Source organism: Suillus fuscotomentosus (genome assembly GCF_016647785.1).
Source record: "Suillus fuscotomentosus strain FC203 chromosome Unknown F5891scaffold_6, whole genome shotgun sequence".
Taxonomy (NCBI): Eukaryota; Fungi; Basidiomycota; class Agaricomycetes; order Boletales; family Suillaceae; genus Suillus; species Suillus fuscotomentosus.
In genome coordinates this window covers 353,098-369,482 of record NW_024539518.1, presented here as the reverse complement: position 1 = coordinate 369,482, position 16,385 = coordinate 353,098, and the positions used below count along the sequence as shown (strand labels likewise).

Sequence of the window (16,385 nt, the reverse complement as noted above, 5' to 3'; positions counted from 1 at the left end):
TTGAGGCGCCAGGCCAGTCTTTGCGCAACCTATGATTCGCCCAGTCAGCAGGTGCATAGCTGCAGTGTATAGCACAGTAACCAACAGCATACTCGAGAACAATGTCTCAACTTGAATCAGACTGTCAACGTTTTATGCCTCATGGTATAGGTTCGTGCTAGCGTCAGCGACACCTTGTGGGGTCAAGTGATTATGTTTGTACGGAATACCATTCACGCTATAAAACCAACCTTCGATAGACATACCGTTTGCACAACAAGAATATTATAACAGAAGAGAAAAGACCGACCGTAATACACAGTAAAATACGTTCTGGCGATATAGAAACTCAAGGCAAGGAAGAAGTCCGCACCGCATGGCTTGATGGAAGAAATCGCAGCAAAACATCGCGCTGTGCAATGTGACATGAGTATAAGGAGGTGATGAGTGCCAAAAATCTATGAGCGGAAAGAAGTAGATGGATGGGACGGACTGGTGAGTCTCCATCAAATAGCCCTCTTCCTTGGGTTGCCTGCGCTGTAACAACCGTCTGCCTCGATGTCATTGGATCAAGCATAACGCAAAGTATAGTCCTGACCACTAGAGGAAGTCCTCTGCTCGTGCCCTTTTCTTCCCTCTCGTCTCTTCAGCTGAAAGTGCAGAAGAGTCAATGCCAGATAGCAGCATATTCGTCGAGTCTCGAGCAACATAGTACTTTTTAGTGTGAGCCCGCTTCTCTTCCTACGATACGCCTCATTAGTTGTAGGATGTGGGAGAAATTTTACATCAACTCACAGGGGAAAAGTTCGGGTTTGCATATTTGAGTTCTGTCGGTTTCTTGAAAGGCGCATACTTCTGTTCGAGGGCCGAATTTGGCAAGGTCAAAGGAGGTGGCGCTGCGGTTGCAGCGGGTGGTCCCATAGCAGCAGCCGATGGCGGCGGAGCACCAGATCCAATCCCTGGTGTAACTGGTGGGAACGGTGATGCTGAACCAGCGGGAACAAAAGAAGGTGGTGGAGGGAATGGTGGCCGAACACTTCCGGGAGGAAAAGGTGGCGCACCTGGGGGAAGCATACCCGGTGGAGGCATGAGACCAGGAGGCATAGGGAAGCCAGGTGGTGGATGTCTATATAACAGATCAACACACAATTTAATGCAGAGAAAAACTCGATTTACCCTGGAAGGAAACCGGGCATTCCAGGAAAAGGCGGAAAAGGCGGTAAAGCCCCGGCAGGGGGTGGCCCTCCCGGGAAGAATGGAGGAGGCGCACCTGGTCCCATACCAGGAGGCATCCCTGGCGGTGGAAGGCCCGGAACTGGAGTAGGAGGGGCAGCATATGCTTGTGGAGGAGCACCGTATACCCCGCTGGCACTATTGTCAGCTGCAGGAAGAGCAGGAGGATTATCGCTGCTACCGCCCATCAAGGCCTTATGGGCCTCTAACTGAGCCTTGAGTTCGTCCTCCGATAAAGGCCTCTTTTCAATCTTAGGTCTCTTAGGCTGAGGCTGAGATATAGAACCTGCAGCTAAGCCAAGTTCGATTTCCTTGCGGCGCTTATAGTCTGCAACATCAGGTGCAGGAATGCCCTCCATTCCGAAAATCTCCACTTCATACCCATCACGTCCTGGCATAGCGTTCTCAATCCGTGGAAGGCTGAACAAAACAAAGTCAACAAACGAACTAGATATGGATGGATTTTGAGGCACTTCTCTGGTTCTAGTTTATGAACTTGTTGAATATGCACGGCCAGACCGCCGGCAGTGTTTAATCGGCGAGGACACATGTTGCATTTGAAATGTTTGGCCTTTTGGTGTTGCATAAGAACTGAATGTCCGTGTATATGAGATTCCATCTTCCAGACGTATTAGAAAAAGTACCTTTCTCATCTTCAAACTCCCTTTCACAGTACCAGCACCATGGGCGGATGATCTAAAAGAGTCTTTAATCAGCATATATAGAAAGAAGCTGCATACCCACCTGTTTATTCTTTTTCTTTGCCATTTCGTCGACGTCGCCGTTGGATGATGGTGGAAAGCAAGGGAAACTTTTCGGCGACGCCCGCTGATGGGTGTAACCGTGAGAAATTAATAGTCAATGGAAGTATTACTTAAATGAGGTGGCCTCCCCTAGACTCACCCACTGAGGACTCTATAATATTAGAGTGTAACTCGATAACTTCAACCCGTCCCTTTCAAATCTCCAAGATTTTTTGTTAGCCAACGCAAATGATTGGCAAAAGTCTGCCTGAATATGTCTTTATAGTCACCAGCATAGGGCTTCTTCGGCTGGTGGCACCGATTAGCTTTCTGTACGTTGCATATCTCGTCGTTGCTCAACCAGATACCAGATGGCAGACGTCATTGGGAAGGTACGCTTTATTGGAGATATTTTTTTATACATTGGTCTACCTGCCTAGACGGTGGTTGTTACAGAAGGCATGGATTTATCTGTATCCCCGGCAAGCATGACGTCTTAAGAAACTCCTCTAGCCTGCAGTACACCCTACCATTCACACTCGCGAATATCGGCGGATGCTATTTCAGCGGTGTTCGAGCTATATGGCAACCTCAGATTATATCTCTGGATGGTTTTTTTCAGCGGAGTTTAAGAGGGAAAACGTTGTGGACTGGCTCCTCTGGGCTTTGTTCTCTGCAACAAGGGACACCTGTTTAGTGGAATGGGAGGAAGAAATAGAGGAATATCTCTCGATGATAGAAGTTATTCTTGATAGAAAATTGGCCACTGGATATAACACTGGGGCTCGATGCATGCGACCCACGCTCGACAGTGTGTCGATGTTGCACCGGCCATTGATCTGGTATTTGGTAAGTAATCATCCGAGCGTGATGAACCTCAAAGACCTACGATTATTCAGGTTGTGGGTCTGGTGGATCTATTTTCATCGTTCAGACTTTGGCGCCAGGGATTCCAACACTATGATGATGGCAACTGCATGACGTCGTTTCCAATGCGCCCATGTTGTCTCATCTCGCGAAGATCGCCGGTAGTCAAGTTGCCATACTGGTATCGTCCTCACCGATCAAGAACGAAACTGCCCGTCCTTTTTATACACGGCATTGGAGTGAGTTCTTGAGGTGTTCATGTGGATGATTCTAATGTTTCTGCAGATTGGTTTATACCCATACACGCCTTTCTTCGAGGAGTTCATTGCTGTACATCCAGATATTGGAATTTTGGCAATTGAATTCCTTTCCATCAGCATGCACATCACCTCCTCTCCACTCTCAAGCTCGGCCACTTGTACCGCTATATCCCAGATTCTGGATGATCTCGGACTCGATCGTGTTGTTGTCTTGTCGCACTCTTATGGGACAGTCATCACTACGCAGATGCTCCACTCCCACTTTTCCCCTCGCGTTGCAGCGATACTTTTCGTTGATCCGATACCATTTCTTCTCCATCTTCCCGATGTCGCCTTCAATTTCCTCTACCGACAACCTCGTTCTGCTAACGAGTTACAGCTTTGGTATTTCGCATCTAGGGACCCGGATATCTCGCGGACCTTGTCCCGGCACTTCTTTTGGTCAGAAAATGTACTGTGGAAAGAAGATCTTGTGGGAAGACCCGTCGCTGTATGGCTGAGCGGAAAGGATCAGATCGTGAACTCGGAACAAGTCAGAAAATATTTGACAGAGGAACCAACGCCTTCGGAATACTGGGCTACGGATACACTAGAAATGCTCTTCGATCCTGACTTGGATCATGCTAGTGTCTTTGATACGAAAGACCGACGCAAGCGTCTATTGGACGTTCTGGATCGCTTCGTTGGCTGTCTAGATTACAGGAATTGACTCACTTCACGATCAGAAAGCAACCCGTCTGCTAGATCTCGATCTCAAACTCCGCATCTTCACGTGCTGATATTGCGTCAAGGCAATTATGTATTAGAAAAGCAAACTTTAAGAAAACGTGTTAAGAGAATAGGGACTGACTCATGTATAGGTGTGTGAGTCAGGGAATATACAAGTACGTGATCTTGATGTAGTACCATTAGACACTCCGAACTGCAGCTTTCTCCGTTGATAATGATATCTTCTCCATACAGACCTGAATTCGATTCTGGTACGATGAGGATGAGATAAAATATTTAATAGAGACTCCGAGCTATCTGTCCGTTGCGATTCATAGTATGTCTGATGGTCTGGCTCGCATCCGCGCAACGCTAAATGTCCGTCCTCCATATTGCAGTGGAACGTGCGAAGTTGCTGTCGAGCAATCTACGCTCTTTTATAGTACGGCGACAAGCGATGTACGGTATGCCATTCATTATTCGCCAGTGGCTACGAGCTAAAAACTATTTAGAAAAATCAATCTGCTGTTCCCTACGCAGTACCAGCTTGAGTCTCTGCACGAAGCTTGTCAGCCTGCAGCATATAGTCACGACGACGGAGAAGTTTCTGAGAAACTCAGGGCCGGCAGGTTAGACGCCACCGCATTCGCCACTCAATTTAGCTTGGAAAACACTGGATTGGTTGATGCTGTGGGCCAGTCATTACTGGAGGGCATGGTCGTTGGGCGGGACATTAGATCCGAATTATATGAATTGAGTATCTATGGTTAGCGAATGTTCGTATATCGTACATATTGAAACTAATTTTCGTTATGTTTAGGTGCGAGCAATTGTATCGGACCACACAAGAGTGCTACGAACAGCGACAAGATATTCGGTTTCCTTGACATTGTGTTCCCGACTCCGCATACCGGAGGGATATGCAGTCTACGCAACAACGAAAATGAGTGCCGTGTCGACTTTGCAACAATGCTGTCAGAAGCACAGATCCCTCTCGTTGGTTATGCAGCGTACTTCAATGAGGTCCAACATGAGATTGACCCAATCACATCCGGTCATCGCCTGACGTTGAGTTACAAACTCTACGTTGCGTCTAGCGGGGACAGTCCATCAGCTACTATGATCTGGGCACCCGGCCCTTTTGAACCGTCCTTGGAAACTGCCCTGGCCGAATTCGTGAATGATCCCAAGGTGTTGCCTAACGGTGGTTATCTCGGGTTCGGACTTCGCCATCAGTACCCGGTATCGTCAGAGATGAGAGTGGACACTCTTAGGTCATGCTTGAAGGGTTCGGATGCGATTATCACGCGCGTCCTGAATAAGCTTCATCTGTCATGGTCTCTTCGCGTTCTATATCGAGACAGCGTGTCTCATTCGGAACAGACGTTCGTGCTTCATAAGTTCATATCGGATCTATCCCAGAAAGACCTCGTGTGGAGTCACTGGGGCGCTGGTGAAAAGATGGGTCTAGGAGCTGAATTCGTTCGGTTTGTTGATGAATTTGGGAATGACGACGAGAAGCGGGCTGGCGATTACTCCAAATATTCGGAAGATGTTGTTGACATCATCCAAATGACAGAGATGCCTTCCGTCACAAACGTGCATTCTCAATACCTTGCGTACGGGAACGAGGCAATGATGGGAAACCTGTATGGCGATATTTGCCTAGTTGCGGAGGTCCCTGCGAAGGTCCTGTATTAGTACGAGCTTCGAATATGAAATTTAGGCGCGCTCAGAAAGCAGCTTTCTCGTCACTGTCAAATTGGGACTTTCGACCAATCACTGACTCACTAAATGACTCTGAAGCTTAAAGTGCGTGGGCCCCTTTGGGACCTTACGTTGACGAAGGTTTGATCAAGGAATGAGTCAGGTCATGTAGCGCGCTTCTTATTGCAAGAAAATTACGTCGAAATATTGACTCACCGTGTCTTCTATTCGTATCATAATATGTTAAATATTTTGGGTCTTTGAATGGAGAAATCACCATGGGGAAGTTGGACAACGTTCGAGCTTCCATGAAGCCCAGACCATCGTATTGTTGCGGAACGCTTCTTTCCACACCAGATAAATGCACCCTGTTTTACAGTACGGGCGCTGATGATCACGCGGGGTATGACTCGCACATCCGCGCGCTACATAAGATGAAAAGTTGAAGTTATTTTTTTCCAACAGAAAAATGAACTTACTGTCAACAACATCTGAAGAGCTCCGCCATTTAACGTGCTACTGTCGTGCTCAGTCTCCGACAGCAAATAACTCTCGCTTTACTCCAGCACAGCTCAACGCAATCGAGATTGCCACCACATTTGACGCGGAGCATTGCCGTCTCACTGAGGCCATTCGAAGTGAATTACTTGAAGGCGGTAATAGCAAGCGACCATTACAACTCCTTGTCCAGCACCTGAAGACTTATGGTTAGTTATTATATTTTATTGTAATAAACACTGAAAATAGCATACATTACCAGATGCAGAGTGTCATGAAACATTTTCGCCAGTCTTCCCCACAACTCAAGAGGGCTCAACCAGTCACCCTAATCTATTAGATGTCTATCTCCACGAGTACCAGCTCATCAAGAGCCATGAGGAGGAACGAATGTTTTCTCTCAGCCACGATGAGTTCTGCGATGTTTTTGGTTCGTGGCAAAGGATTTTCAAAAAACTGAAATACCTCATAATTCACTATTACAGGCCTTTCATCTGCAGTTGTCCATCGGATAGAGTCCACCAACCCATGCACAAACAAGGCGATCCCTAAAGGATTTGCAACTGTTTTAGTTGTATTCCCAACGGACATCGAAGGTGGAGCGTTACTCCTTCGCCAGGGTCATCACGAGTGGACCATTGATTTCGCAGAACTGTTCGCAAGGACGACACAGACATCTGTGGCATTTATTGCGTTCTACGACGACGTGCAGTTTGCAGTTAGAAAAATCAAGTCAGGGCATCGTGTGATACTTACATATCGCCTACACTTTCCAACCGATAATGACATTCCCCTCACCACCCTTGAGAGAAAGGGTGTTTACGACGTAAACTCGCTGACAACAGGCATCACCGAATTGCTTTTAGATCCAAGTGTTTTGCCTGAAGGCGGATACCTGGCATTTGGCCTTCACAATCAGTACATGTCTACGTCTAGGTCTGTGGTCGATATCGGCAGCCACCTGAAGGGCAGAGATGCAATGATCGCATGCGTTTTAAACTCCCTTTCCATCCTGTGGTCAGTCCGTATTCTGTATCGAAATGTTGGATGGACGGATTTCAGTTTCTTGGCGGATCATATAGTTGATCTTTCCAGCCACGACGAGGTCCACTGCTTGTCGGAAACATTGGGGAATCCTGAAATTGTTCGTTTCGTAGGGGCGCGTGGTGAACCGGATAGAAGAAGGGCCAAGTCAGACGGAGATGTGATGGGAGGCAAAGACGCAACAGATATCATGTTGGTTAGCACAAGGCCTTCTGCATGGAGTTTTCACTCGCATTATGTTGCGGGTGGTCGAGAGGTGATGATGGGAAACCTCTACGGAGACGTGTGCATCATAGCGGAAAGACCATCACTAGTCATGATACGAGGAGAAAGGAACCAAAGGTGGAGGGCTAGATAACTCATGACTGGTAGTCGATTGCATGATGCAGTTTAGATATGGATCACACGCAACTGGATAAGATGTCAACAGACGTTGAGAGATGGATTAATGTGAAACAAACTTTTAATGTACAGCAAGTTAAGCACGGGTCAACCTAGAACTTTCTGAGAATTGTCCAGCGCTGCATTTGCTGAGAAATATGACTTACAATCTACTAGTAAGCTTGTTCCTACCAGTGAGAGCGCATGGTACCCCCAGCCTCTAGAGCTCCACATTTGGCGCATGTACGATGTACATCAGATGTAAATTGTGGATGTTGTCAATAGAGTCTATCAAGTCGATGGTCGTGCCAAAACACGACAAAAATCACGGTCACATGACGAATATAACCCATACGCGTGACATGTTCAAACTTAAGAGCTAGTTCGGCAACTCGATATTTTCGATATTTTTCAATATTTGCTTTGGCATGTTTGCGAAAATGTTCACCGGCATCGTTCCGAGATGTCGGAGCTCGAACCTTGCTTCTCTCCTACTGTACATATTATCAATGGATGTATACCCTCATCTAACCCTAGAGCGGCGTAAGAGGCTTTTTGCTGGTGCGGTCGCGATCACTGCGATCTGTGCACAGTACACTACTCTTCTCATGGCCCAACCTGAAGTCAATGCTCCCCCTCACTCCAAGGCCCCACCAGCGCAGTGGAATGATGTCGAGACTGTTACCCTTGTAGACTATCTCTATGATCATCGCTCAGAGGCTGAAGGGGCAGGCAACTTCAAGCAGCAGGTTCTTGGCTCTGCTGCAGAGTTCATCAACAATCATGAGGCGCTTCAATCCACTCGCGCAGGTCCACTGAAGACAGCGAAATCAACTCGAAACAAGTGGACATCAGTAAGCCCTATTTGATCTCATCTGATCTAAGCTGACGAGTCTCATCTAGCTTAAAAACATATTTCATGCTATCGAGAAGTACCGCAACCAGACAGGGGTCCACTGGGACAATGAGACTGGAGCTGGGATTGAAGGAACTGCGGCTGCGGCTGTATGGACATCGTATGTCAAGGTATGTCCCCTCTTCGTCATATTGATTTGAGCGCTGACTTTTGTCAGGCAAATAACCTCATGCGTCCTTTCCGCAACAGGGGATGGGAGCATTATGAAAAAATGCAGACCATCATCCCATTGGGCGGCGCTAGAGGGCGGCACGTCTTCCGTCCAGGTGGCGCTGCTCCCTCCACCACCAATGCTGATAACGATCTTGCGGATGCTGCTGGCCCATCAAGCACTGCTGCTGTTCCTGCTGCTCCAAGCGCTGCTGCTGTTCCTGCTGCTCCAAGCGCTGCTGCTGTTCCCGCTTCTGCAGGCCCATTAAGCACTGCCGCCACCTCTACGTCCATCACTAGCTCCACTCCTGCACGTTCCACCGCCATCTCTACTACCGCTGCGTCTACCGCTGCGTCTACCGCTGCGTCTACCGCTGCTGGCTCTAACGCCAGCAAGCGCCCATATTCGGATGTGATGGGGGACATGGAGTCAATTGGCTCCACGCACTTGTCATCGTCCATGCGACCTCCTTCCACCACGCTGGTGTCAGCCCCCCCATCCAAGAAACCACGGACTCCGGTGGTGTCCCAGAACAGCCGTGTCACCAAGATCAGCAGTGCCGCCAAGGCTGCAAAGATCACGCCGGCAGCTGCTGTGGTGGGGATGCAAGGCACCATCAACCGGCTCACCGACGTCTTTGAATGGTTTGTCAGAGGAGGGCCTGATGGTGCACAAGGTAGTGAGGACCTGGTCATGCGAGCCGTCAAAATCCTGGAAGGCGAGGACTCTGACATACCGCCGGACCAGCAGGCTGCTCTCATCATGTTCATTGGTTCAAAGGGCAATGAACATTACCTCAAGTTCTACGTGAATCTTCAGGAGAAGAGTAGGAGGCGTGCATTCGTGGGGAAGCTGATCGGCGAGGCAGTTGATGCAGGTGATGCCGGTCCAGCGCCGCGTGTTGATGCTGAAATGACGGGCTGAGCCGCCTGCCAGCAGGACAATATTCGTTTTCAATGTTTTAAATCTCATCATGCTGTGTGTGTTCGCTCGCTACTTCTTGTGTTGTGTTGCTATATGTTGTACTACCTACCACCTGTGAACTGAATAGAATAACTCTTGTGTGTCAATAACAAGCGCGTTCTCACTTCATTGTTCATTGTTCAGTATGGAGCACAGTAGTAAGTACAAAGTAAGCCTACACATCACTATCAGTATCATCAGCGGCATCAGCAGCAGCATCCTCGTCATCGTCCATGATATCAAGTGCGTCTAAACCCCGTTCCTGTATGACGCGCTGATACTGCGTCCACATCGCTGCTGCAATGCGATCACGCATCGCAGCTCCTTGACGAAATTCCTCCTCGTTATCCTCCTCAATAGCTGCTGCGTCATCCTCCGCGGCCACGTCAGCGCCAAGACCACCACCATCCTCAACATCTTCATCTTCGTCATCAGCAGGAGGATGACCCTCGCTAGGGTCACGAAGACGAATGTAGTTGTGTAGGGCGCAAAGCGCGGCTGGAATCTGCGCTTGAATCTCCATAGCGTAGGCCGGTGGTAAGAGCAGTATGCGAAAACGTTGCTTGAGAACGCCAAAGATGCGCTCAATGACGTTTCGTGCTGACGCGTGACGTAGATTAAATAATTCCTCCTTGTTAGAAGGCCTGTAAACTTAGTACTTAGCACATTGAAAATCAATCGAGAATGAACTTACCGTATATTGGCGCGACCCCATTCGGCAAGATGATAACGCACGCTTCGGTAGGGTACCAGCAACCCAGGACGTAGAGGATATCCTGCGTCGGCAAGAAAATATTTGCCAGCGGGAGTGCGAAAGTCGTAAGAGCAGGCGTCCTCGTAGACGCGAGCATCAGTGGCCGACCCTTCCCAGCCTGTAAGTGCGTATGTGAAGTTGAGCTCGAAATCGCATGCGAAAAGGCAGTTCTGCGACACGAAGCCCTTGCGATTACGATACACCGGACGTTCGATGGCCTTAGGCGTGACGTGGATGTGACTGCCGTCGATCGCCCCAATAGCGTCCTTGAAAAAGGGCCACCATTTGGGGTTCTTCCGAATTTTGCGGGGGACCGAACCATCTGGAAAGCGCACGTATCTTGAATAGAACGGGTCCGACGTGAAGATGATAAGCATCTTGCGGAAATAACTACATACTATTAGATACTGTCACTTGAAATAAAATAAAATAAACTCACCGTGAAATCGTTTCGTTCGAGCGTTGAAATCTCTCCGCAACATGCCTGATTGATAGGCCAGTCACAGAGGTGTAAAGAAAAATCGCAAGTTGTTCCTCGAGGGACACAAACTTGGAGTCTGAATGGCCCATGGTGCGAAGCTCGGAGATAAGCTCCACAAATGCATTGGCGCGCATGCCAAGCTCACACCTGATGCGCTCTGGGTGACCAGTGAGCAACTCGATCACCCAGTCTTGCCCAGTTAGCGCTGAAGTGTGATAGGGCTCGGGATCTTTGGGATATATTGATTGTAGGATGCCGTGCGTAGAAGCAACAACGATGCTGATTACGAGTACCATGCATTTGAGGAGTCGTTCCCGGACCTCTGGCCGAGGATTCGTCATGAGCGCTGCTAGGCGTTGGCGCTCCATCGCGAACCCCAGTGGTTGGGGATCCATCAAGGTATATACCCTACCCTCATTATCACTGATCTTGTTGATAAGCTCAAATTCAAGCTCCGAATCGCCTTGGACTTAGGGGGAGCATTGACTTCAGGTTGGGCCATGAGAAGAGTAGTGTACTGTGCACAGATCGCAGTGATCGCGACCGCACCAGCAAAAAGCCTCTTACGCCGCTCTAGGGTTAGATGAGGGTATACATCCATTGATAATATGTACAGTAGGAGAGAAGCAAGGTTCGAGCTCCGACATCTCGGAACGATGCCGGTGAACATTTTCGCAAACATGCCAAAGCAAATATTGAAAAATATCGAAAATATCGAGTTGCCGAACTAGCTCTAAAGGTTGTGGCAGTCCCACTCGCGCCTTTTGGCAAATTTGTATTTTGACTGAGTCTTGTAAAGTTGTTGTTTCATCATACCACTCCCCTTACCGCACACATTGTGCAACATCATGAGCAGCTTTCTAGAACTGTACGAGCCTCTGGATATTATCGGCAATGGTTCATTCGGAATTATTCGTAAAGTCAGAAGGAAGTCGGATGGCCAGGTAAGTCTGCAGGCGTTACCCCTACTTCGCTAGGTCAGAATTGATATTTTGTGGTAGATTCTTGCAAGAAAGGAGCTCAACTTTGAGAGAATGAGCGACCGCGATAGAAAACAAATTGTTGCTGAAGTGTCAGTGTTCAAGTTCATTTCCGCTGCACCAACTCATCGCTGTTCAGTAATATCTTGAAAGATCTGCACCACGAGCATATTGTACGATATCACGACCGTCACGTTGACCGAGATGCAGGTATCCTGTACATCCTTATGGAGTATTGTGGCGGAGGGGATTTATCCACTGTCATAAAGCAGGCGCAAAAGCACAACCGACCCGTACCAGAGGACACGATATGGAACTACTTCATGCAAATTCTGCTTGCACTTCATTATTGCCATCACCCTGGCAGCCATGGACGAATAGGTAGTGGCACGTCTGAAGGTGATGCCAAGCGGCCGCAGATTTTACACCGAGACCTCAAGCCAGACAATGGTATGTCATTTTAAGATCATTTCTTACTTTACACCACCCTTTCATCTGCAGTCTTTCTGGACCAATCAAATACCGTGAAGCTTGGTGACTTTGGTTTGTCAAAAGCGCTGTCCCAAGCAAACTTTGCGAACACATACGTCGGGGTAAGCTATTTGACTGGGACTCTTGCATGACTTAATTCAGGAGACCAGACACCATATTATATGTCTCCTGAGCTGATGCAAGAACGAGCCTACGATTCCAAGTCTGATATCTGGTCTTTGGGCTGTCTCATATACGAGCTTTGCGCCCTGAAGCCGCCATTCCATGAAGCCAAGACTCACGCTGAGTTGAGCATATTTATACGGTCAGTTGTAGATTGCCTCACTCTCGCATGGCAGAAAAATTTGAACTCCCGCTCGTGTAGGAACGGCCGAATACCACCCTTGCCGAAAGGGTACAGCCAGGCGCTGTCAAGTGTTATCAAAGCAATGTTGAACCTTAACGTAAGTAATCATATCATACGGGGGTGCACACTACGGTCCTTGTCTGTTCTATTGCTTATTCAACATCTCTTTGCAGCCCGCGATGAGGCCTTCGGCAGCTCAGCTCCTCCAACACGAGCGCTTGGAGCTCGTTTTCAAGGTTTCAGAGACTGAAAAGATGTGAGTTTTTGTTGCAGGACTTACGGATCACTCTAAATGGCTTTTACAGGCTCACTACAGTGAAATCACACAAAGTAGCGGTTGTTACGAAAGAGCGGGAAGTCGCTGCCCGCGAGACAGCCCTCGCAGAACGGGAAGCACGGCTAACATCCATTGTATCTGAAAAAGATCATGAAATCGTCCGACTCCGCGAGCTCTTGGGACAGGCAGAGGCCCTCTCAGAACAACGGCTGCGTGATGTGCGAAAACGTATGGAGGAAGTGATGGCGCTACGCGAGGAAGAGCTTGAACAACATGTCCGCCAGCGTGATCAGGAGCTATTTGCGTGGTGGACAACAAGAGAGCAGGAGATAAGGGCAGGGATGATGAAGGAACTAGAGGACAGGGTAAATTGGGTTCGAGGGAGGGAAGAAGAGCTCGAGGCAGAGCAGGGCAAGCTGGACGAAGCAAGACAAGATCTAGAAGTAAGGCTGAAAGCAGCGGAAGAGAAGGCTGCGAACGAAGCTAAAGGTTCAGACTATGTTTTTTCCACACTTTCCAGTTGCTGATTGTGTCAATTTTAGGACCCAAAGACAAGACGCCCCTGGAAGAAGTGAAAAACCTGCTTGCACCTCTCACGCAAATGACTCAAGACTGCCGCTTGCGGTCTGCCCAACGGCGGTCGCAGGATGTTTCTTTCATGAACACGACCATGACGCTCGAAACGCCGATCAATCGTCCCGTCAAACCTGTGGTGCCCTTTTCAGCGATGAAAGGTGTCATCCTGACAGACACTGGCGAACCGTTGGCAACACCTACTCCAGCTCAGCTCGTCAATCTTTTCGTCAAATCACCAAAAGTGAACATCGAGTTTGCCAAGATATTTGATTTCGACGAGGGGGCTGAGAGCTCCGAAGCAGAAGACGGGGAGGGTTATACCGACTTGCCGCCTTCCCCGTCGAAACGAGAACGAACAAGTCCCGAGATGACTGCCTCAGCCTCGTCATCAAGAGACCCGAATGTTGTCCCCCCCACACGTCTACGCAAGCCGTCCATTCGAGGATCTGTTCGACGCGCACCTCTCCGGAGAACTGCGACTCTACCGGCATCTGCCTCCGATCCTACAGGATTCGCATCATCATCACGACCCTCAAAGTCAACAACCTCGCGCACAGAGTCTACAAATGCTTGCACGACCACAAAGACAATACCTCCCGTACCCCCAGAATATGACCTTTCTGACGAAGAAAATTTACCTAGTCCTTTCCTTAAGCGCATTGAACGTGAACGAGCGATAGCTCCTGGAACTTTTCGGACAACGAAACATTCAGGCGCCGGCAACCTCTTGCGCGTTGTAGCAGCTGCGAACAATGCCAAGCAGGGGAAGCGACCTCACGCCGCAGGAATGATGGGCCATGGCACTCGGGCGGCGCTTGCAGGTGCTCGGAAGGCAAGTGAGGAGGCACAAAAGGCATTGTCACGGTCATGACATGTGGTGTACTCTATGTAGAATCATTCTGTTTTATTGCATCAATATTGACGATATGTTAACGATAACCTTTTATTGGCGTGAGTTGCGTAGTATCTCACAATAATAACTCTTGCATGATGAATCGAGTGCGTCCAAGTCACAGTGGATGCTGCAGCTGTAAGCATACTAGGCACTTTGTGTAATACCTCTCACGCATGTTCTGACAGACTGACACGCCCCTGCAATGTCCGATCAGAGGACCGCCGGGGAGAGCGGGAAATACAGACACCGGTGTAGTCGGGCACGGCAAAACGCAAACACCGGCGCGAAATGAAATCGATCAAGAACCACGAGCGCATGTTGTATAACTATAAAGTATTCGGACAGTATCCCTCAATGAGACTCCCCATTCCGCTTCAACGCTCTAGGATTATGCGACCATGATTCCTAACCAAAGCCTCTTGCACTTCAACACACTGTGCCATAGCGATTGACATATTTTGCAATGTCATGGATCGTATCTGTTCTTTTCGTGGTGGTTCTCTCTACAGTCCTCCTCACATATGAAGTTGCTGCTTGAGCTTCTACTACTGTCCCTATCTTCTTTCCTTTTTACCTCCCGTGGTGCTGCCAAACCAATACCCGTGATATCTGCAACCGCGCGCCGGTAGGTGCCGGACTCTCCTCGTGATATGCATCATGCATGCAACCCTCGCCTTTCTGACTTACGCGAACCTCATGGGGAACACGTCACCTTTCTGACTCACGCGAACCTCCTGGGGAACACGTCGCCTTCTTGACTCACGAGAACCTCGTGGGGAACACGTCGCCTTCTTGACTCACGAGAACCTCGTGGGGAACACGTCGCCTTCTTGACTCACGAGAACCTCGTGGGGAAGATGTCGCCTTCTTGACTCACGAGAACCTCATGGGGGACACCTTGGCCGTGTTAACGCACGAGAACCTCGAGGTACATACGACATCATCCGGTGATCGCAACCTGGAGGAGACTACTCTTGTCACAGTGACCGTAAAAACGTACCTTTGGAATTCACATATACTCCCCATCATGAGAGTGCTAGCTGTCGTGGGGCACTTGGGTGTGGACGACTATATTTTGGTGACTCGCATCCCTAGCGTCATATCGCTAGGGGACTTCGACACAACTTTCTGGCAGGATCCAAGACCCGCAATAAGCCACCTTCATGACAAGCACGAGGAAACTGGAGCTGATACGCGTGCCCATGGTCGTCACGACTTTTTGAATGCACGTATTCTCTGCCAATCTCCGGAGTGTACTGTAAGCCTTGATGCGGTGATGTCGCATACAGTTTACGTGTCTTTTTAATCCCTTGGATAACTGTGACATTAACAACTCGACTGCAGCGGTCGATATACATGTGTTGGCTGAATTTTGCACACTCACGTAATTCTTTCTGTGCATTCTGAGGTTTGTTTTGACCATGCAGCAGTCGTGATTATCTGAGCAGATAAAACTGCATGTACCGATATTATCTGCACCCCAATTAATTGCAACAGCATCCACCCCCTGCATACTTCAACTGAGTCTTGTCCCCCGTCAGACTTCCATTATGGCTGATGACAAACCCTCACCGGGTCAACCCCTAGACCCAAACAACCATGCCATCGTCATACAAAATAACTACATCGCCGAAGGCGTAACGATCAACATAAATTCGAGCAACAGTTATGGTTCCAGTGGGCTCTTCATATATCCGACTTGCCATCCATTAATCTTCTGAATAAGCCGTAACCAAACTAGAACATGTCGCCGCCCAACCGGCGGAGTCAACATCCTCGCAATGTTCGTTAGCGAGACCGCTAGGTCCAGTTGACTACGGTCGCGAAAGTGTAGTATTCAATGGCAATACGCTTGGCCAGTACGTGGTGATAAATATAGCATCACCCCACTCGACAGGCGCTGGTATGTCTTTTTCTTCTGAATGACAATTCAAGAGCTTTACGATTGATCAGTCAAACAAACCGTTCTTCCATCACCTGGACGATCCAGAAACAGATCCAGACGCCGAACCAAGAACGTTTAGTTGGGTCTTATCATATATCGTAGCGGTGCAAGTGACAAATCAATCGTCATCCTATCCCTGACTCCTCTACAAGGCCCAAAGTAAACAATCTCACGTATGCATATTGAAAT

The 16,385-nt window shown here is 48.7% G+C and overlaps 6 protein-coding genes across 6 annotated transcripts; 5 read left to right on the top strand and 1 right to left on the bottom strand.

Moving 5' to 3' along the window:
• Window positions 1-579: 579 nt before the first annotated feature.
• F5891DRAFT_1125758 (uncharacterized protein) lies at window positions 580-1,980 on the bottom strand (the record flags this gene model as incomplete). Its single annotated transcript, XM_041364006.1, has 6 exons — window positions 580-720; window positions 775-1,105; window positions 1,156-1,632; window positions 1,686-1,803; window positions 1,857-1,908; window positions 1,957-1,980. The coding sequence occupies 6 exons, from the start codon at window positions 1,978-1,980 to the stop codon at window positions 580-582; spliced, it is 1,143 nt and encodes a 380-aa protein (XP_041231291.1).
• Window positions 1,981-2,204: 224 nt separating this feature from the next.
• Window positions 2,205-3,791, top strand: F5891DRAFT_1125757 (uncharacterized protein; the record flags this gene model as incomplete). Its single annotated transcript, XM_041364005.1, has 4 exons — window positions 2,205-2,414; window positions 2,469-2,804; window positions 2,855-3,061; window positions 3,108-3,791. The coding sequence occupies 4 exons, from the start codon at window positions 2,205-2,207 to the stop codon at window positions 3,789-3,791; spliced, it is 1,437 nt and encodes a 478-aa protein (XP_041231290.1).
• Window positions 3,792-4,129: 338 nt separating this feature from the next.
• Window positions 4,130-5,491, top strand: F5891DRAFT_975884 (uncharacterized protein; the record flags this gene model as incomplete). Its single annotated transcript, XM_041376571.1, has 3 exons — window positions 4,130-4,254; window positions 4,303-4,556; window positions 4,611-5,491. The coding sequence occupies 3 exons, from the start codon at window positions 4,130-4,132 to the stop codon at window positions 5,489-5,491; spliced, it is 1,260 nt and encodes a 419-aa protein (XP_041231289.1).
• A 475-nt stretch (window positions 5,492-5,966) lies between these two features.
• F5891DRAFT_1170059 (uncharacterized protein) lies at window positions 5,967-7,397 on the top strand (the record flags this gene model as incomplete). Its single annotated transcript, XM_041365503.1, has 3 exons — window positions 5,967-6,204; window positions 6,258-6,425; window positions 6,481-7,397. The coding sequence occupies 3 exons, from the start codon at window positions 5,967-5,969 to the stop codon at window positions 7,395-7,397; spliced, it is 1,323 nt and encodes a 440-aa protein (XP_041231288.1).
• Window positions 7,398-11,405: 4,008 nt separating this feature from the next.
• Window positions 11,406-14,349, top strand: F5891DRAFT_1138405 (kinase-like domain-containing protein). The gene is made up of 9 exons (XM_041364856.1): window positions 11,406-11,629; window positions 11,687-11,757; window positions 11,805-12,115; window positions 12,167-12,258; window positions 12,307-12,461; window positions 12,522-12,600; window positions 12,677-12,759; window positions 12,809-13,269; window positions 13,323-14,349. Exons 1-9 carry the CDS (start codon window positions 11,534-11,536, stop codon window positions 14,225-14,227), a joined length of 2,253 nt encoding a protein of 750 aa, XP_041231287.1. The 5' UTR covers window positions 11,406-11,533; the 3' UTR covers window positions 14,228-14,349.
• Window positions 14,350-14,772: 423 nt separating this feature from the next.
• Window positions 14,773-16,298, top strand: F5891DRAFT_975881 (uncharacterized protein; the record flags this gene model as incomplete). The annotated part of the gene is made up of 5 exons (XM_041376570.1): window positions 14,773-14,876; window positions 15,056-15,509; window positions 15,793-15,928; window positions 15,993-16,110; window positions 16,205-16,298. 5 exons carry the CDS (start codon window positions 14,773-14,775, stop codon window positions 16,296-16,298), a joined length of 906 nt encoding a protein of 301 aa, XP_041231286.1.
• Between the last annotated feature and the right edge of the window lie 87 nt (window positions 16,299-16,385).